Consider the following 21,089-nt stretch of genomic DNA (forward strand, 5'->3'; position numbering starts at 1 on the left):
CACTTCCCATAAATCCTGATGTACTCGTTACATCATAAGAAGAATGGCATCTACGCTAATATTAGTCTCTCTGTTTATCCCGAGGTTTACCGCAATCCAGATCTGATGAAGGACCTGCGCTTGGACGTGACGACAGCGCAGTCCTGAAGTGTCACTAGTCTCTCCCCTGAGAAGGCCTCCTTCCCTTTACCTCCCTACAGATAAAACATTGTAGGGATAATTCCGGTTCGCGTGGCTATGCGGAAGCGGTGAAAATTAAGACCAGACAGGTGGTTTGTTGAGGGTTGCATATTATAGAAAACTGTTGACAATGAATAGACAGGACCAATAGTAGCAAAACGAATCACTTATTCTAAAAAGAATATCTAGTAGGCCTATATAATGAGGGGTTTTGTTAACAGTATTTTAACGATTTTTAAAAATGGATAATGATGGATAATACAAAATGCTTTCTAATATTTTGACAGAAAAAAAACACAAGCAAGAACAAAATTTAGACTTCCAGTTGCCCGTCTTCTCTCTCTGTGTGCGCGTTTGTGAGAGAGAGCTTGCGCAGCACTGAGACAATGGTACTTTTAAATCCATAAGTAATTAACACGCTGTCACGGCCTAACCCTAACCCCAGATCTACAGACTCCACCCACTTGTTCACTCTCCCCTGATTACTAATCACCACACCTGTACCTCGTCACCTGTTCACTATATACATTCACTTGCACCACTCTTCATTGTCTGATCTCGTCTTTCCATAGACACACAGACTCTACCTCGATACTTACCTGTTATCCTCGTCTTCCGATCCCGTTCCACGAACCTGCTATCATCGTCAGTGACTCTCATCCACGTCTGCCATCAGCCTCGTTCCGTTCTCTACCTGTGAAGGACAATACTGTTATTCATCAGCTAAGTTCCATTCAACTATCTTCATTGTGTTCAACTCATTTACATCTGCTGGTTTCCGTGCTTCTGTTCATAATAAACTTCAGTTACTTTATACTCGCCTGTCTGCTTCATCACTCTCTGTGACACACGCTAGTTTTCATACTAAATGAATATGTAATGAAATTAGGTACTTTAGTTATTTTTATCACCATGACGTTACACATTCATGCTACATTTCTCAACACTGAGAATGTTTAAATAAATGCTTGTTTCTCCAGACTTGCAGTTGTCAGTCATCCACAAGTCAGAGCACTTTCATAAAGCCACAGCAAATTTCAAGTTTATTTAGATTATATTGTTCAAAGTGACTATGAATGACAGAGCGTAATTTGGAGTCAATCCATGCGATCAAGCAGAGGATTAAGTAAACTCGATTCAATATTTCAACAAATCTCCCTCAGCCTGTTTACCGTAAGGAGTCAGAAGCACCAAGACTACGGTCCTGTCCTCGCTTCAGAAATCCGTCAGACGGCGGGAGTGGAAGCGGATCGAGACGGATTCTGTATTGCTGTCTCTTTTCAGTCATGAGCCTTACGCATTTGTCAATCATCCTGGCTTGCTATTCGGGGAATGAGTAAGCGCTATGATCGGTCGAGCTGATTTGAGTACAGTGCGTGCACCAGGTTTTTGCGTAGTTTAGAGTGACAAATCATACCAGTGTACTTTGAGCTCAAAATGCGTACAGGTTGGCAGGTCTGAGTCTGTTCTTTATTTTATATGTTGTTACCTTTTTAAGACTCTGTTTTTAAAATAGGGACATTAGTTTGGCTGCTCAGTCACTGGCAAAATAATAAAACCAACATGCAAAATAGAATCGTGATTAAATCGTGAATCATGATTTTCTTGAAAAAAATGGTGATATGATATTTTTGCCATATGGCCCACCGCTAGGGACACGATTACTGTGGCTTCTGTGCAGCCCAGCATCAGCTCTGTGCCTCTTCTAGTCACGCGAACTTTAATGTTAAACCTGCAGGACAGTTTTACGTTAATCATTCAGCTGTAATCTGTGCTAATAAAAAAGATGTTTCTAATCAATATTCTTTGCTTTTAGAAAAACACACACAAGGGAGGGAAGGCCGTTCTTGTTTGGCTGCTGTAAAGCGTAGCATCCAAACGCTGTGTCCTTGGGTGAAACAGGGAGATGATGATACTGTCTCTGATTATAGTGTCATAGAAAAAAGATGGGAGAGACGTTTGGCAAGAAAGGTAAGTTAAATTGGGTATGTAGATAGTATTGAGATATAACTGAATTACACAGCCAAAGCCTAGAAGCATCGGTTATAGACTTTCCCTGTAGCTGGGTTTCCATCCAAACGTGAAGCAAATCTTTTTCAAACAAAAAATGTGAATTAGGTAGATTTCCATCAGGTTGTTTGAGCGGACGACGTGGTATTGGTAACCTAGTAACCAACGGTAAATGAAACGCCGTCAGCGAAACAGTAGTGATGCGTGTCGTTCGACTCAATGAGCGACTGCTTTCAGAGAACGCTGAGAGCCGGTTCCCGTCTGAGAGCAGTTTTCCCTTTTTTTATTTTTGTATGTTAATACAAGTAAGGATAATATGATTATACTTTCGCTACACTGCTCTGCCACACGACAAGTAGTCACTCGCTTAAAGGTGCTCTAAGTGATGTCACACGTTTTTTAGGCCAAAACATTTTTTGTCACATACAGCAAACATCTCCTCACTATCCGCTAGCTTCCTGTCCCCTGAACACACTGTAAAAAAACGCGGTCTCTCTAGACACCACAGGCTCTACAAACGGCAACAAAAACAAACTGGGCTCACCCGCACCACGAAACACAACAAACAGTGCTCCAGCCAATCACCGACAAGAAGTATTTGAGGGGTGTGGTTTGGGGGTTAGTGCGCGTGGACATGAAGGGGGTGTGGAGGAGAGACGAGAGAGAAGCATGAAGAGGGAAGTTTGAATTATGGCCGACACACGACTAAAGAGACGACGTTCCGATGAACAAATTGTAAAGAAGAGGGACAAGGATAAGGAACGCGCGAAGTCCCGAATTTACATCGGAAAAACCCTCGAAATGTGGCGAGAACTCCGCCGGCAGAAGGGCTTCCAATCAGACATTCAGTTGCTCTGTTTTTGCAGAACAGGTAAATCCATTTTTCTTTCTAAATTGACGTTCATGTTCGCCAAACCAACACAAGGATGTAATTAGCTAGAACTATGCAGACAGCGTTAGCTTTGGTGAATACAACATATATGTTTCAGCTAGCGATCATTCTCTATTGTAAATGGTCAAGCAAATTCACAGTAGGGTGACAATTTGTGTGAATTATTGTTTTCACCCACTGTTTGTTATGGATTTGAATGTTCATTTATAGGCTATTGACTAAATTTGTTTACGACGCCGCCGTTGTTTATGCTCACTGGGAAACGCGAAGCTAACGTTATCTTGCTATTATTGCGTCCTTGTATGGGAGCTATAGTTATAACCTCAGGTGGCGAAACGATTTTAAGACAATGTTTCTCTTTTTCTGCATTGTGTTCTGCAATATATAAAAGCATTTATCTAACTTGGTGACATTACACATTGAATAAAACTTAACTTTGTTTTTAGTGACTACTTTGACTTTCCTTTATGCCGGAAGGGAGGGGAGGAGGGAGGAGACGGGATGAGGAGGAGGGAGGGTCTAGCTAGCCTCCGTTTTGTTTGACAACAATTCGAATGTCAACACTCCCGGCATCACTTAGAGCACCTTTAATGTTATTTTGATATGTTTTCATCCTTAATATCAGGTCAGAAAACAAGAGCAGTAACACAAGCAAACGAAGTTGGCAGTGATTATTGAAAATAACGCCCCCGCGTTTTGCTGGATTTTCTTCACATTGTAGCACAATAAACTTAAATTACTCCGTCATTTATGGTTATACATAAAAAAGAAATATAAAAACAGAATCTGTGATATTTCTACTTTTGTATGTGTCCACTTACAATCAAATTAAAACATTGTGCTTTTTTAAAATAAAGAAAATAAACAGGGTGTGCGTTCTGCCTCTCCGTCTCACTGAACTTTTTTTTCTTGAGCACGTCTATAAACTGAAACAAAACTCAGTGAATACTTGTCACACATTTATGAGCCATATATCTTTATAATCATTTAAGTGTGTACTTTTAAATGATCGGATTCAAACTGAAAACAAATATTCTCAGCTTAAAGAGGCTATATGCAACTTTTTCCCCAAAATAAACGTAACAATAGCCTTTTTATTTTACCATTTATGACTCAAACATCTCCTGATGAGCATACTGACACCTTGTCCGCTCACAGTGGGTGCACCTATAAGCCTGTATCCTATTTTTCCTATTTTCTGTCCGGTCGGATTTTTCCCGCGCTGTCTGCGGATGTGACGTCAAGCGCGTTCATGTTAAACGTTTCAGATCACTCTGCCACCACCGCTAGTCAGCAAACAAACTTAGTTTCTCAAACAATATATGTATTTGAGTGTTCTTACCTCTGTAAACATAATGTTGACTTCTTTGCAGCGGATGACTTGTGAAGTGTGCACGTACGAGAGCGAGCAGAAAGGAAGAGCAGTTCCGTTTTTTGGCCACAGGTGTCAGTCGCGAGTTTAAATTTCAGTAAATCGCATGTAGCCTCTTTAAGTCATTTGTATAAAACCAACAAGATGTCCAGTTTCTCAAGCGCTTGCTCATTATTTTTAATTTGACCACGCCCACGCGCGCAAAAGAGATTGACATGCAAATCTCCACATGGAACGCGAACACCCTCGTTACCTCAAAAACAAAGCACCAAACTTCACCAAAGTCTCTGCTTTTCGTCGAGTTTGGAAGACATGCCGTGAGCTTACATTGGATTTACCTCAGAAGAAGAAGAACGCGATTTAAAGACAAGAAAGATGTAAGGTAAGAAATTCTTAATTATTAGTTTATGGTATTGTTGCATAAACTTCACATTGCAGTTGAACTGTTACTGTGGATATCTGCTCAAACGTAGATATGTATAATATGGTAACCATAATGTTTCATATTTTGGAGCGCGCTGTGCGTTTGAATGTATCATATTTTGGAGAGCGCTGTGCGTTTGAATGTATCATATTTTGGAGCGCGCTGTGCGTTTGAAAAGCAAAACGCACCAAACAATAGGCTTCATGTTTTTATATTGTAATCAATATATTTTTCTCTAGCGTAGTTGTTACTGAAATCTTTTGGAAGATTTAATTTATTGTTATTATTTTATGCAGCACTGCGCGTAGCCTATGCCTACAAGGCACAACAAACCTGTTCATTATATATTGTTGGAAACATTTTTGTGTGTGTGTGTATTCTGTGAATTTTAAAAATAAATTTTAACCAGAAAAATCTAAAATCTATTCCCAAAATCGTGCAGCCCTATAGTTTCTCTTGATATCAGTATGTGCATCGTTTTTTTTTTACAGGGCCCTGATGCAACTGAGTCCTGCTGACTTCAACATTCACATGAGTGTCTGTACATGAACATGGTAAAGTGAAAATCAAACACCTTGGAAATGAAAGGTATGTACAATGTTTTTAGGAATGGCACAAAGGTCTCTGTCTTTGGATCATTGTTTTCAATAATGTGCTTTTTTGTCATTTGTTGTGTATCTTTGGATTATGTTGTGTTGTAAATAAATCCAAACAATTTAAAAGCCATTCTTTTTTTAAATCTCCTCATTCTTTGTGCAAGGTTGCTCAAGCGGCAGTGTGTTTAGTATTGGGCTACTGTCACTTTAAGACCGGTACACGTCTAATATACATGCATATGACACGCACTCGATTTTCTCTCAAATATTTGCTTTCACTTTAGACATAACCAACTGTGTTTATGTGAAGCTTGTGTGTATTTGACAGTATTAGCACAATAAGACTAGAAAGATATCTTAGTCCAGTATCCAGGCGCTGTTTGACAGGCTTTGCGAATGAAATATTATGTCCCGTGAGTGTATATACAGCATGTGATGTGAATGTAACAGAACTGCAGCTGATAGAATGTGCGCAGTAACACGATACTAAGACATTTCTTCAAAAGCAGATCGTGGAGACATTTTAATCATCCACGATCGAATATTGTGATATCGCACACCCCCACGTGTCCCACAGTTATTTCATACAGGTGAGTATTGATTTGTATTAATGTTACCTGTCGCAGACGCATCTGATGAGCTGCTGCGATCCATTCCTTCGGGGATATACTCATATTCGAACATGTCCTAGTTGTGATCCATTCCTTCGGGGAAAGTTGCATGATGTTTACTTTCTGCATGTTGCCTAACATCAGAAACATCAGGCTGAAGCGGACATGAATCAGAGAGGTAATAACTAGAGACTCACCTTCTGTCGGCTCGGACTCAATCGCATCTGGCTCTGGTGTTTCTTTAAGCCAGTCATGATCTAAAATGTTCTGTAAGGTGATCCCTGACTTTCTGTCACGAAGTTTCCGAAGTAGATCAAGTAGATTCAGGCATTCAAGAAAAGAGTTCAGTTGAAAGCTGAATCGTCCTGCTTGATTTTGAGAAATGTAGTTTATGTGAGGTAATGTTGCTGTTACTATGGCATTCTCTTGATGCCCATGAACATTTATTCATGGCTAAACATTCACTGTCAATCCGCTGTGTTTTACACTTTGCTTATTTGTCATCAAGGTAATTTTACTGTCACTTGTGTAAGAGCTTTACATGTTTTCAAGCAATGCTATTTCCATTTCGTTCTTGTTTTTGGTCTCACCTTTGACCAGCGGTGTATTGTCACGAAGAAGTTTCACAAGACCTTTTCCTCCGACCATTCCCTTCAGCGCTCTGTATAAGCCATTGTTTGTTGCCATTAAAGCGCGAATTCTCCTCTTTTCTATTGATTTAATATCGCCTATTCCTGTAAGCAGAACGTTTTCAGTTTTCAGTAAAAAAAACTTATTTCCATATCCTGTGCATAATAAATCAGTGACTTGTGCTCAAAAAGCAAGCTCACCTGTTTCTTTGATGAACAGCGCTCTGTTAAAGCCGGCTAACTTGATCTGCCTGGTGTCTGGGTTGATGAGTACTTTACTCAGGCTGATGTGTTCATGATAAACACCCTGTTCCCTGCAGTGCTGTAACGCAGCGATGAGATTCTGCATGATGTCTTTTACTTCTGCTTCAGTCAGACGACCTCTGTTTTCTTTGATGAAATCACACAAGGTTACGCTGACACCTGGATGTTCCATAATTAAGATGTGGTGATCTTCTGTGTCAAACCAATCATATAACTTGACGACATGGTCGCTACGTTCGATTATCCACATTATAGCTGCCTCTCGACAAAAAATGTGGGAATTGAAAGAAACAATCTGAAAGAAGAGATTGACAAAAGGTTAGTTGACTCCTAACCTCAAACCTCCTGACTAAAGAGTGAGCGAAATTCAATAAGAAAACAATGAACTTTACAACTGATGCTTCTTTGATTGTCTATTTCACATCTTATGCTGTCTACATACAGAATTATCAATTACCGAATAAAAATGTAATAAATAATTCTTAATAGTAATTTTCATGAACAAAATCATGTCAACTTACCTGGAAATCACGCTGGAACTTCCTAACCAATTTGATGATCACCTAAAAAATAAAGAAAATATTTGCAAACGTAAGTGAACTGACTCATCTTTGTTGTTTACATGTTTATCTACAATCTTTTTTAAAACATGTTTTGAATAAAAAAGACAGAAGGAAACAAGAGGCAAAAAGTTTGCAGTATCCAGAAAGAGCAACATACTTGAGTGCCATCAGATTTTCGAATTCCTTCATAGAGTCTGAAAATGGAAAACGATGGCAGTTCCTTTCCCACTTCATAACGAGAGTTAAAGGATCCTGGAAAACACACAACAGCATGAGAGACTGAACTGCTTATGACTAAACACACCTGTGTAGATCAGGCGAGGACTAGTGACAGCATGTTAAGTTTAGCGAATGCAGTGATTAATATTCATGAACCTGGCAGTTCATCAATCCTTAGTGCAGTTTATATTCTTATTAGTAGCAGAATTCATCGTAGTATTATTATCTTATCAGTATTATTGTTAGTTGCATTTTTCACAGAAACACTGACCGACAATGTCCTAATTTCAGTTACAATGACAAATCTGCATTCTTATGTTCTCATTCACACTGTTACCAAGTTTGAGTTCAGTGAGAAGTCCCCCAGTAATCGTGTCCCACTGTTATTTCTGCATACATGTGAGTTAGGGTTAGTATTAATGTCCTCAGACAGTTACCTGTCGGCTCGATATCAGATAACACACGGGCGCCGGTCCATATTTGAGAGTAATCCACCATTGGCTCAAGCGCATCTGTGGCTGGAGTCGGCTCTTCTTCAGGTGTTTGAGGAGACTCCTGTGATAACGCATCAGCGCTGGTCGATGGTTGAGCGTAATCCACCATTGGCTCAAGCGCATCTGTGGCTGGAGTCGGCTCTTCTTCAGGTGTTTGAGGAGACTCCTGTGATAACGCATCAGCGCTGGTCGATGGTTGAGCGTAATCCACCATTGGCTCAAGCGCATCTGTGGCTGGAGTCGGCTCTTCTTCAGGTGTTTGAGGAGACTCCTGTGATAACGCATCAGCGCTGGTCGATGGTTGAGCGTAATCCACCATTGGCTCAAGCGCATCTGTGGCTGGAGTCGGCTCTTCTTCAGGTGTTTGAGGAGACTCCTGTGATAACGCATCAGCGCTGGTCGATGGTTGAGCGTAATCCACCATTGGCTCAAGCGCATCTGTGGCTGGAGTCGGCTCTTCTTCAGGTGTTTGAGGAGACTCCTGTGATAACGCATCAGCGCTGGTCGATGGTTGAGCACTGCTGCTATCCATTCCTTCAAACTGCATGTTGCCTGAAGAAAAATTAAATGATTGTCAGAACATTTGGTAGCCAAACTAAACACTATTTTATTGAGTTTGGTGACAGCATGATGCAATAGTTGGTATAGGCTACTGCTTTTACTATTGTTTGATACAAATTTTACAATTTCAATTAAATTCTTGTGGTTTTATTCCGATCTTGATTCAGATTGGATCCGTATTAGGTACAGTAGATACATGTTAATTTCTCTCAAGAAAGAAAATCACACCTAGAAAATCACGTCTTTCAAAAGTAAGAGTCGACTCTGATTCAGTTAAATTAATCATTTTTAAAAACGAATCCTAAGCGGTTTCGTTGTGACGTCATGACGAGACATTAGCATATTAGCCGTCCACTTATTGCGCGCGCAGGGAAAACTTGAAGTGGACACTGGACAGCATCATGTGGAGAAGACGGCGCTGTGCTCTACAATGTGAAGGTAAAGCCAGTTTCTTTTCACCGCCCAAGGACGAGCATGTGAAGAATCAGAGGTTAAAGTTCATCTTTACCACGGTATCACAGCAGTATAATCCTAAACTTTTGCTGTGTTCCCTTTATTTCACTGATGACTGCTTCTCAAATCTGCTTCTCACACCTGTTTTGTGAAGGTGTGAATCATTTTTGACTAATATTTAATATAATAAAGTTCTGTGTAACGAATTATTCACGAAGGAATTATTGTGAACGAATCATCTGTTGAGCTGCTGTGATCCATTCCTTCGGGGAAAGTTGCATGATGTTTACTCTCTGCATGTTGCCTAACATCAGAAACATCAGGCTGAAGCGGACATGAATCAGAGAGGTAATAACTAAAGACTCACCTTCTGTCGGCTCGGACTCAATCGCATCTGGCTCTGGTGTTTCTTTAAGCCAGTCATGATCTAAAATGTTCTGTAAGGTGATCCCTGACTTTCTGTCACGAAGTTTCCGAAGTAGATCAAGTAGATTCAGGCATTCAAGAAAAGAGTTCAGATGAAAGCTGAATTGTCCTGTTTAATTTTGAGAAATATAGTTTATGTGAGGTAATGTTGCTGTTACTAGGGCATTCTCTTGATGCCCATGAACATTTATTCATGGGTAAACATTCATTGTCAATCCGCTGTGTTTTACACTTTGCTTATTTGTCATCAAGGTAATTTTACTGTCACTTGTGTAAGAGCTTTACATGTTTTCAAGCAATGCTATTTCCATTTCGTTCTTGTTTTTGGTCTCACCTCTGACCAGCAGTGTATTGCCACGAAGAAGTTTCACAAGACCTTTTCCTCCGGCCATCCCTTTCAGAGCTCTGTATAAGCCATTGTTTGTTGCCATTAAAGCGTGAATTCTCCTCTCTTCTATTGATTTACTATCGCCTATTCCTGTAAGCAGTAAGTTTTCAGTTTTCAGTAAAAAAAACGTATTTCCATATCCTGTGCATAATAAATCAGTGACTTGTGCTCAAAAAGCAAGCTCACCTGTTTCTTTGATGGACAGCGCTCTGTGAAAGCCGGCTAACTTGATCTTTCTGGTGTTTGGGTCGATGAGTACTTCTCTCAGGCTGATGTATTTATAATAAATATCCTTTTCACTGCAGTGCCGTAACGCAGCGATGAGATTCTGCATGATGTCTTTTACTTCTGCTTCAGTCAGACGACCTCTGTTTTCTTTGATGAAATCACACAAGGTTACGCTGACACCTGGATGTTCCATAATTAAGATGTCGTGATCTTCTGCGCCAAACCAATCATGTAACTTTACGACATGGTCGCTACGTTCCACCATCCACGTTATAATTGCCTCTCGACAAAAAGGGTCGGAATCCCTAATCTGAAAGAAGAGATTGACAAAAGGTTAGTTGACTCCTAACCTCAAACCTCCTGACTAAAGAGTGAGCGAAATTCAATAAGAAAACAATGAACTTTACATGTACTTTACAACTGATGCTTCTTTGATTGTCTATTTCACATCTTATGCTGTCTACATACAGAATTATCAATTACCGAATAAAAATGTAATAAATAATTCTTAATAGTAATTTTCATGAACAAAATCGTGTCAACTTACCCGGAAATTCATTTGGTACTTGTCAACAAATTTGATGATCACCTAAAAAATAAAGAAAATATTTGCAAACGTAAGTGAACTGACTCATCTTTGTTGTTTACATGATTATCTACAATCTTTTTTAAAACATGTTTTGAATAAAAAAGGCAAAAAGTTTGCAGTATCCAGAAAGAGCAACATACTTGAGTGCCATCAGATTTTCGAATTCCTTCATAGAGTCTGGCATTGGGTACCCATGGCAGTTTCTTTCCCACTTCATAACGAGAGTTAAAGGATCCTGGAAAACACACAACAGCATGAGAGACTGAACTGCTTATGACTAAACACACCTGTGTAGATCAGGCGAGGACTAGTGACAGCATGTTAAGTTTAGCGAATGCAGTGATTAATATTCATGAACCCGGCAGTTCATCAATCCTTAGTGCAGTTTATATTCTTATTAGTAGCAGAATTCATCGTAGTATTATTATCTTATCAATATTATTGTTAGTTGCATTTTTCACAGAAACACTGACCGACAATGTCCTAATTTCAGTTACAATGACAAATCTGCATTCTTATGTTCTCATTCACACTGTTACCAAGTTTGAGTTCAGTGAGAAGTCCCCCAGTAATCGTGTCCCACTGTTATTTCTGCATACATGTGAGTTAGGGTTAGTATTAATGTCCTCAGACAGTTACCTGTCGGGTCGAGCTCAGATAACGCATCAGCGCTGGTCGATGGTTGAGCGTAATCCACCATTGGCTCAAGCGCATCTGTGGCTGGAGTCGGCTCTTCTTCAGGTGTTTGAGGAAAAATTAAATGATTGTCAGAACATTTGGTAGCCAAACTAAACACTATTTTATTGAGTTTGGTGACAGCATGATGCAATAGTTGGTATAGGCTACTGCTTTTACTATTGTTTGATACAAATTTTACAATTTCAATTAAATTCTTGTGGTTTTATTCCGATCTTGATTCAGATTGGATCCGTATTAGGTACAGTAGAGACATGTTAATTTCTCTCAAGAAAGAAAATCACGTCTTTCAAAAGTAAGAGTCGACTCTGATTCAGTTAAATTAATCATTTTTAAAAACGAATCCTAAGCGGTTTCGTTGTGACGTCATGACGAGACATTAGCATATTAGCCGTCCACTTATTGCGTGCGCAGGGAAAACTTGAAGTGGACACTGGACAGCATCATGTGGAGAAGACGGCACTGTGCTCTACAATGTGAAGGTAAAGCCAGTTTCTTTTCACCGCCCAAGGACGAGCATGTGAAGAATCAGAGGTTAAAGTTCATCTTTACCACGGTTTCACAGCAGTATAATCCTAAACTTTTGCTGTGTTCCCTTTATTTCACTGACGACTGCTTCTCAAATCTCAGAGTTCAATGCAGGATTCGCAAAGCGCTTGTGCTTGAAACACCCCCAAGGTCATTTTTCTGGTCCTTATGGGGGGTCCCTTGATGCTTATGGGCAGCCGCGGCGCTACCACTGGGCCCACCCATTTTAGGTCCGGGCCCGCCCATTTTAAACCAAGCCTATAGTGAGTAGTGAGTGATTTTCATTCTAGCAGTCCAATCATACATGCCAACCCTCCCGATTTTTCCGGGACACTCCCGATTTTCAAAGCCCCTCCCGAAAATCTCCCGGACCGACCTTTCTCCCGAATTTCTCCCGATTTCCACCTGGACAACAATATTGCTACACCATCCGTTAAAATGAAGTTAATTCGGCCAGCGCTCATACCTGTATTTACCATAGACTGTACTGTTTTCGGTTGAAGTTCAAAGTAGTCGATTGTCGAGTTCACGCGCCTGATCATAGGTAACTAAACATATGCGCGTGAACTCGACAATCGACTACTTTGAACTTCAACCGACAACAGGATGTAAACACGGGTATGAGCGCTGGCCGAATTAACTTTATTCATATCTTTCACATCTACTGCAGACAGATTCACCCGTGTTAACTCTAAAGGAATCACTCACATGACCTGTGCACTTGTAATGTAAACTTGCACTTGTAAAAGCAGGTCTAAAATATGACCCATTGAAGTCAGCAGGGTGCAAATTTAAAAAAGAGGATAACACGGTGTAGGCAACACCGATTTTTGTCATTGTTCTCTGTATTGACAGCACTCCAAATTTACAACAAAATGAGCTCAATGTCAAAATTGACCGGAGTTTCCTTAAAGGAGAACCCCCCCCCCCCCCCCCTTTAAATATCTCCCTAATTCTGAGGTCTCAAGGTTGGCAAGTATGAGTCCAATAAGCAGCCGAGGAAAGCTTTGAGTGAAAGCTCCTCAGCCAATCAGCGGCTTCTACCCCACGTGTGGACTCTTAAATCCTGATCGATTGCTCCTGTCTGCCTCGCTGCCTGCTGTGAGTTTGTTTGCTTCGGTGCTGTAAGCGCCGTCTTAGCCTCGTATTTCTTTCTGTTTTGAACCATCATTTACTATAATTTGTAGTTGTTTATACTACTAAATACAGCTTACCCAACATCTCAGATTAACTAGTTAACTACTATTAACTAGATTAACTCAGGCCAACTAGTCTCTCCCTATGGAGGATCCCTTTACCACTCTACAGATAAAGCGTTTTCGGGAAATTTGTTTCACGTACCTAGCCCGAAGTAACAAAATTAAATTAAGTTCTGTATCAAAATTTATAAGGAAAGACCAGTACTTTGTTTAGGCTTGGTTTGTAGGGAATTCCAAACCTGCGCACATATATTCAAACGCACATAACTATAGAACCAATTCTTAATGCGCATGTGAACGCCATCATTGTTTCTCACAGGTTCGCGTTTAAAGTCTGTGTAGAGAGAATGGTGTCGTCTTAGCGGCCCCTAATTTAATAACAAATGATCGTTGCGACGGAAGCGAATCAATCAAAACTAACTTTAGCTGGAAAATAACTTTATTAAAGAACCGCTATAAAGCCAAAACAATCTCTGTTACCTTAAATTATACGTTTATCTCTGTAAAGCTGCTTTGAAACAATTTACATTGTTAAAAGCGCTATATAAATGAAGATCAGCAAGTGATCCAATGAAATGAATGACGTCGGCACACAGCTTTTCAAGCAAGCTCAATGAGACAGACACAGACGGTAGCTAGCTAATATGAAACGCAAAGCAAAGCAGCTTGTTTTCATTTAAATTCAACAAGAAAAGCATCGGTATGCTTGCACCAGAACTCTTGTCTTCAGTAACTTATCTTGTGCATTTATATTTTGAATTTGAATTATATAAATTCATTATAGTGATGGATTTGTACTTTTGAGCCCCAGTGCCTGGCTCTGAGGAACTATCTTGCACGTTCCTGGATGTTGGTTTGTAAAATATCTTCATTGTTTCGTCAGATATCTTGATTTCGTCTGAAGATATGCAGAGAAGTGTGTGTGTGTGTGTGTGTGTGTGTGTGTGTTGTTGCTGTTAAAAAACTAAAAATAATAGGCCTATCATTTTATTAAACAGTAAATGAAATGAAATTGTAATTGTATTAAAAAAAGCAACAAAAAAAAATTCCTCAAAGCTGTTTTATTTTTTTTGCGATGCTAATTGCGCATCAGTTCAGGTAGGCCACTGAGTCGCTGTCCTCAGTGCGCAGAAAAGCGCTGAAACGGAAATGAAGGAGAACCCGTTTTTTGGGCTTATTTTAACTGGCCCATCCAGTTTTCTGGAGGCGCCGCTAGTGCTTATGGGAGGTCCGGTTTGCTAAACACAAGCACAAAGCGTTCCGCACATTCAGCTGACATAAAAAACACTTTCAATAAACAAAACTAAACCTATCCAATGATTCAATGTTTTCTGTGTTGACACAAATCTTGTGCGATGTCCTAAACTGCCGGGATAATCACACAACGAGTACACTTCTGCTAATGACACGTCCGATTCGCCAACTAATGACTCTACTGAACCGATTCACCATTTAATGAATGCTTCAAATAACTGATCTGTCCAACACTGAACTCACGAGACGTATGAATCGCTGTATAACAAATCGGTAACACTTTACAATAAGGTTCCATTTATTAAACTCTAGTTAACTACATTAGTTAACATCTAACTATTAATAAACTGCACTTCTACAGCATTTATTAATGTTAATTTCACCATTTACTAGAAGCCTACATTATTCAAATCAAAAGTTGTTAACATTAGCCTAATGCACTGTGAAGTAACATGAACAAACAATGACATTTTTAGATGAGATGTTTTTAATAGTTTAATAGTAAAGGTTTTTGCTTGGAAAAGAGCTCATTTATTTAACATAAACGTATGTGCTGTTAATCGGTGACGTCACTTACATGGAGTGCTAAAATGGGCTGAAACTAGCTCAATGGTAAACAATTATTGATAAAAAAAAAAGATCTGTGATTTCAGCAGCAACAAAATCCCCCTCTCCAACAGGAGGAGCTCCACGACTGAGGAAAGCTGGAGCACAGGTGAACTGAGGAAGCTCATTCAATCACTTCAAATCCATTTTCTCACAATATTTTTCACCTATGCATCTGTTATTTTCTTATTTTTTATTTGATCAAATTTACATTTGTTTAATTTACGTTTCATTGATTTTAAGAAGGTTTGTAAGTGACACTGTTGGAGCAATATGAATAAGTAAACATAAATTCTGTTATCATAATTTAAGAAATTGTTTTCTGTATATTCTGTATATTCTTCTTCCTCTTTTCTGCTGCAGCTTCTTGCCTTTAAATAAACTGGCAGCGGTTCGCTGTGTTCCTCGATCCCTCCACGCTGATGGCCTGCACAATAGCAGGGGTGGAGGTGGAGAAACATCTCTAAGGCGCTGTGAACACTATGACTTGTAAGTAAAACTTCCAACTAAAGTCAAACATACAGTATTGGTGTTGGTGGACTAATCCAGCATTATGGACGTGACATTTGCAGTCAAAACAATTTTTATGTTGATATGAAAAATTGGGTACTTTACTTTTAGCAATCCAACAGGTGAATTATGTATATGATGTATATTACGATGTTATGATGACAGGTGGCCCGGCGGGTCCTGAAGTAATCTTCGAATGTCTTAAATAATGTTCTCCTAATAAAAGGCCTTAAAGGAGTAGTTCACTTTCAAATGAACATTAGGCCATGCAGAGTTATCCTGGCTCAAGACAAGGCGGAGGTGGCAAAATGGCCATCATTTACTGATCGTATTTTAATAGTAAGATAGTTCGATTTTTAATTTTGGAAGGCTGTCATATATTGTCTTCTGCACAGTATTTGCATTGGTGGACCGTGGTACCTCTAAATAATAAACATTTAAAAGATAAATTCATTAATCTAGAGCACTTTGAAAGATCAAAATTAAGAGCTCCAACCCATGTTCAGCGTGCAAATTGAACAAAGGAAGTCTGTTTATTGACTTGAACCTGATCTTTAACGAGACTCATGCGCTAGAGATGTGCAGATCAGCTCTAACATCACCCGAATGATCCGCTGTTAAACATTAATCATCCTCACGCCAACCGCTCACACCTATGATATTCTCTGATTCAGATATCTGCACCTGATCATCACATTACAATTATTCTAACTCTCTGTGTTAAGCATGATGGTATGGTGCCATATCACACTGAAATAGGCTGCTTTAAAATTAAAATGTATTTAAAATAAAAGTTCTTCTTTTGGCAAAAATACATTTCCTTAATAGCCTAAGCAGAGGCTTTACTCGCTTCAAACTTACATTGTCAATGTTTCATTACATCACTGTTGGAAAACACTCTTATCAGAATACATTTTTCTACCTTTATAAAGGGCATTTTCCCCGTAATTTGATTAAATGTTTGCTTCATCTTTCATTTCAAGCTCTTAAATCTGATCAATAAATCCAATTAGAATAATAGGGCACTATATGGCTGTTACCAATCAAATTAAATCATTTACACTGACAAATTACAACTGTATTAAAAGAGATTATGAGATTGTTTGGAAAAAAACAACTAATATACAAATAAGAATTTCTGAAAAATGATACTTTAACCCTAACCCACCAGTAGGTGGTGGCCGGTGACCACTTTAACCCTAACCCACCAGTAGGTGGCGGCAGCTGACCACTTTAACCCTAACCCACCAGTAGGTGGCGGCAGCTGACCACTTTAACCCTAACCCACCAGTAGGTGGCGGCAGCTGACCACTTTAACCCTAACCCACCAGTAGGTGGTGGCCGGTGACCACTTTAACCTTAACCCACCAGTAGGTGGTGGCCGGTGACCACTTTAACCTTAACCCACCAGTAGGTGGTGGCCGGTGACCACTTTAACCTTAACCCACCAGTAGGTGGTGGCCGGTGACCACTTTAACCCTAACCCACCAGAAGGTGGTGGCCGGTGACCACTTTAACCTTAACCCACCAGTAGGTGGTGGCCGGTGACCACTTTAACCCTAACCCACCAGTAGGTGGCGGCAGCTGACCACTTTAACCTTAACCCACCAGTAGGTGGTGGCCGGTGACCACTTTAACCTTAACCCACCAGTAGGTGGTGGCCGGTGACCACTTTAACCCTAACCCACCAGTAGGTGGCGGCAGCTGACCACTTTAACCCTAACCCACCAGTAGGTGGCGGCAGCTGACCACTTTAACCTTAACCCACCAGTAGGTGGCGGCAGCTGACCACTTTAACCCTAACCCACCAGTAGGTGGCGGCCGGTGACCACTTTAACCCTAACCCACCAGTAGGTGGCGGCCGGTGACCACTTTAACCCTAACCCACCAGTAGGTGGCGGCCGGTGACCACTTTAACCCTAACCCACCAGTAGGTGGCGGCCGGTGACCTTCTGCTGAAACAGAACAAAAACAGTCTAATTGCGTCTAAAATGTAAGTGACTTAATTTTAACTATTTGTTTATTGAACTGTTATAAAGTCAGTCACATTTTCAATGGTGATGGTATTCATGAAAACAGCACTCTTAGTCGTGTGATGTTGCTTAACTGCATATGTACTATGTAACATGTTATAAATAAAAACACTCCACATTTAAATTTTTAGCGCAGGAGTTTCTTTGTGTGCTGCACTTATTTGTTTGGACTTCTCCTGGAGTCAAGAGGCGGCGCGAGCCTCAACAGTGCAGTTACCGTGAGTACATTAGGTAGGCCTAGGCTTTACATTATTATCAACCGCCACTTACATTAAATTAAATTAAATCTGAATCATTCTTACGGTTTGGTGATTCCCTAGTTATATATTAGCCTGACTACGTCAGACTTCGTACTTCCGCTCAATTTCAGTTCGCTTCTGTACTCCGTCTGAGATAGCGACCTATCTCCCAGTTTTCCTCCGGCCTCAAAACAGCCGGCCAATCAACGAACAGAGGGTGGGCTGAGAGCCGTGACGTAGACGCTGATTGTACCGTGGATGCGTAGATTTACTTCACATAATCTGCAAGTCGTTCACAGCCATGTTCACTCCGGTATTTCGCTCGATGGTTGTTTTCGCATCATACATGTGTTTACAATGGAAGTTCGATGCAGCTGAGCCGGCGCATAACACACGTCATAACCAAACGTTATGTGATTGGCTTACGGGTAACCAATGATTTTAAACTTCAGACAAGCGCTTTTAGTACATCTACGCAAGGGACAATACTATTATAGTATTAAAATAATAGACCAATAAAATAAATGGAGAGTTTCTCCATCTAAAGCACAGGTGTCAAACTCAGTTCCTGGAGGGCCACAACCCTACACAGTTTTGTTCCAACCCTGCCTCAACACACACACACCTGCAGTTTTCAAATAAGCCTGAAGGACTTGATTAACTGATCAGATGTGTTTAATTAGGGTTGAAGCTAAACTCTGCAGGGCTGTGGCCCTCCAGGAACTGAGTTTGACACCCCTGAAGTATTTAAGGAGTTTTACCTCGAGACTGATACTTCTTATAGAGAAACCGTAACAAGAGTCCAGCGGAGATCAGAACCGGAACAGCCAGAGGGATGATCAGAGACGAGCCTGAAAACACAGGAGAAATCATCAGAGAATATGATCACATTGAGCTAATTATATTAGAATTATATCCCTTCATTGGTTACAAATGTCTCTACTCAAAGCAATACTTTCTCCATCTCTTTGTCCTTGATTCCAACCCGTTTTCTCTTTCGTGAAATGATGTATGAGATGTATTTCTATGTAATGAGATGTAATATGTTTGTATTTCTTTTCTTTTTTTGTTTGTTAAACCTTTTGTTAAAGCTTTCAAGGTCATATAATGTACATTCACTATATGTCATATAATGTAGGCCTACATTGTTTCTGCTTGGCTTTGGGGCCCTAATAATGTATGGGTTATTTATGAAAACACTGGCTGAATGGACGTTAGTGCACTGTTACATGGCTACTTAGTGCAGCTGACCGATAACAATGGAGTATTCCAGCAAGCCGTGTGTTAATGTGGTGTGTATTCAGTCCATTTGGGCTGAAGGTGAAGACAGAACCAAACCAAAGCTGGACTGTAACCTACGGGCCTATATGCCAGACTCCATACTGCCCACTACTGGCCTGGATGCTGCATCACATGTTTTTGAGCTAAACTCAATTATATAATTATATTGTAATTATATATTTAAGTACTGAGTAATATGAATTAACTACATGTACTTACTATAGGGTTAGGGGCGTTTGGTTGAGGGTTACTTGCATGTAATTATGCATAATTTACAGTTATTACTATGGTAAGTACATGTAACATGTATCAAGGACACTGTAAAATAAAGTATATTAGCTTGTAAATTAGCTTTGTAGTTCATTGTTTTGTCAAATGTGAGAATAAATGCAAGTTTATATTTTCTTTAAGATTATGTAACGTCTGTAATAAAGTCTGTATCATTAAATGGTCACTTGTCTTTATGTTGTTATTTTGTAGATGTTTGTTGTAAATAGGCTTAAATGCAATTCAAGATACGTTAGTAAAACCATGGTTAAACTGTGGTAACGTTAATACAACCAATGTGTGGTACATGAACCATGGTTTTTTTTTTTTTTAAATCATAAGGAATATACATTTTCAACCGGCTAATCGTACAATTTATGCTGGCGTGATTATGGCCCTAAAAGTATTATGAAAAGTACAACATAAAGCAGGACAGAACAACCATTACTAAAGAGAACTAACAAAAACACTTAATCCAGAGTTTCTGACAGGAATTACATGTGTGGAAACTAACGTTACCGGCGAAGAACATTAGACATACGCTAGTCATAGTGTCTATATATCTATAGCGGCTCATATAGTCAGAATCTGGCAGGAATCTGTCTTTATTACAGTCTATGGTCGAAATTCGGCACAGAATATAATTTGGGCCATCGTTGTCCCAAATATTGTTGACTAACGTAACGTTACCTGGGACTGTTATTTCTGCATATATGTGAGTTTTGATTTGTATAAATTACCTGTCGTTTTCGGAACTGTTAGGCTGCAGGTGGCGGTTCCCTCAGGGAGGAACATAGCAGCGTTGGCAGATCGTTGAGTGTAAGATAACAAGTTTTCTATGTTTTCTATTGTTTGTAAGGTTATGTCGATAACGCGCGTAAACTCTAGTTAACTGTTTGTTTGTTTGTTGCTGTTGCTTAGCGACTCCTGTCTGTGGAACGTCGTGACGTAACCACTCTCCGAGAATACTGTTTCCGGTGTTTCGGAGAATTCATCAAGAGCACAACATCAAGAGGCCGGGCACAGTACAGTAGAGCTCTCCAGCGCTGATGCCAGGTCATTGATGTAGATGTTGAATAGAGTTGGGCTCAGACTGCAGCCCTGCCTCACTCCACGTCCCTGCTGGAAGAACACACACACACACACACACACACACACACACACACACACACACACACTCACTCCACGTCCCTGCTGGAAGAACACACACACACACACACACACACACACACACACACACACACACACACACACACACACACACACACACACACACACACACACACACACACACACACTCACTCACTCACTCCACGTCCCTGCTGGAAGAACACACACACACACACACACACACACACACACACACACACACACACACACACACACACACACACACTCACTCCACGTCCCTGCTGGAAACACACACACACACACACACACACACACACACACACACACACACACACACACACACACACACACACACACACACACACACACACACACACACACTCTCACTCCACGTCCCTGCTGGAAGAACACACACACACACACACACACACACACACACACTCACT

General features: G+C 40.2%; 1 protein-coding gene across 3 annotated transcripts; it reads right to left on the minus strand.

Annotated features, from left to right (window-relative positions):
* Nucleotides 1-773: 773 nt before the first annotated feature.
* LOC309478741 (uncharacterized protein) lies at nt 774-20,468 on the minus strand. 3 transcript variants are annotated; one of them, XR_014199085.1, is made up of 16 exons: nt 20,253-20,468; nt 18,726-18,815; nt 11,539-11,634; nt 11,040-11,134; nt 10,858-10,899; nt 10,269-10,620; nt 10,029-10,172; nt 9,636-9,803; nt 8,198-8,806; nt 7,699-7,793; nt 7,500-7,541; nt 6,916-7,273; nt 6,676-6,819; nt 6,283-6,453; nt 6,092-6,178; nt 788-874 (listed from the first exon to the last, which is right to left on the minus strand). XR_014199085.1 is itself a non-coding variant. In XM_082142441.1 (15 exons), exons 1-15 carry the CDS (start codon nt 20,305-20,307, stop codon nt 837-839), a joined length of 2,496 nt encoding a protein of 831 aa, XP_081998567.1. In that variant the 5' UTR covers nt 20,308-20,468; the 3' UTR covers nt 774-836. The 3 variants fall into 3 exon arrangements, 2 of the variants coding, with proteins under 2 accessions (XP_081998567.1, XP_081998566.1); XM_082142441.1 differs by lacking the exon at nt 6,092-6,178 and having other exon boundaries at nt 774-874; nt 6,283-6,450; XM_082142440.1 differs by lacking the exon at nt 6,092-6,178 and having other exon boundaries at nt 774-874.
* Between the last annotated feature and the right edge of the window lie 621 nt (nt 20,469-21,089).

The sequence above is a fragment of the Leuciscus leuciscus genome (assembly GCF_965113295.1).
Source record: "Leuciscus leuciscus genome assembly, chromosome: 17".
NCBI classification, from domain to species: Eukaryota; Metazoa; Chordata; class Actinopteri; order Cypriniformes; family Leuciscidae; genus Leuciscus; species Leuciscus leuciscus.

Excerpts from the sequence above, each read along its gene's own strand:
- LOC309478741 (XM_082142440.1), bottom strand. The coding sequence starts at position 20,307 with ATGTTCCTCCCTGAGGGAACCGCCACCTGCAGCCTAACAGTTCCGAAA. Across the intron at positions 18,816-20,252 it reads AACAGTTCCGAAAACGACAG|GCTCGTCTCTGATCATCCCT; the intron begins GTAATTTATACA and ends CTGTGTTTTCAG. Across the intron at positions 10,900-11,039 it reads GAAAATCTGATGGCACTCAA|GTGATCATCAAATTTGTTGA; the intron begins GTATGTTGCTCT and ends TTTATTTTTTAG.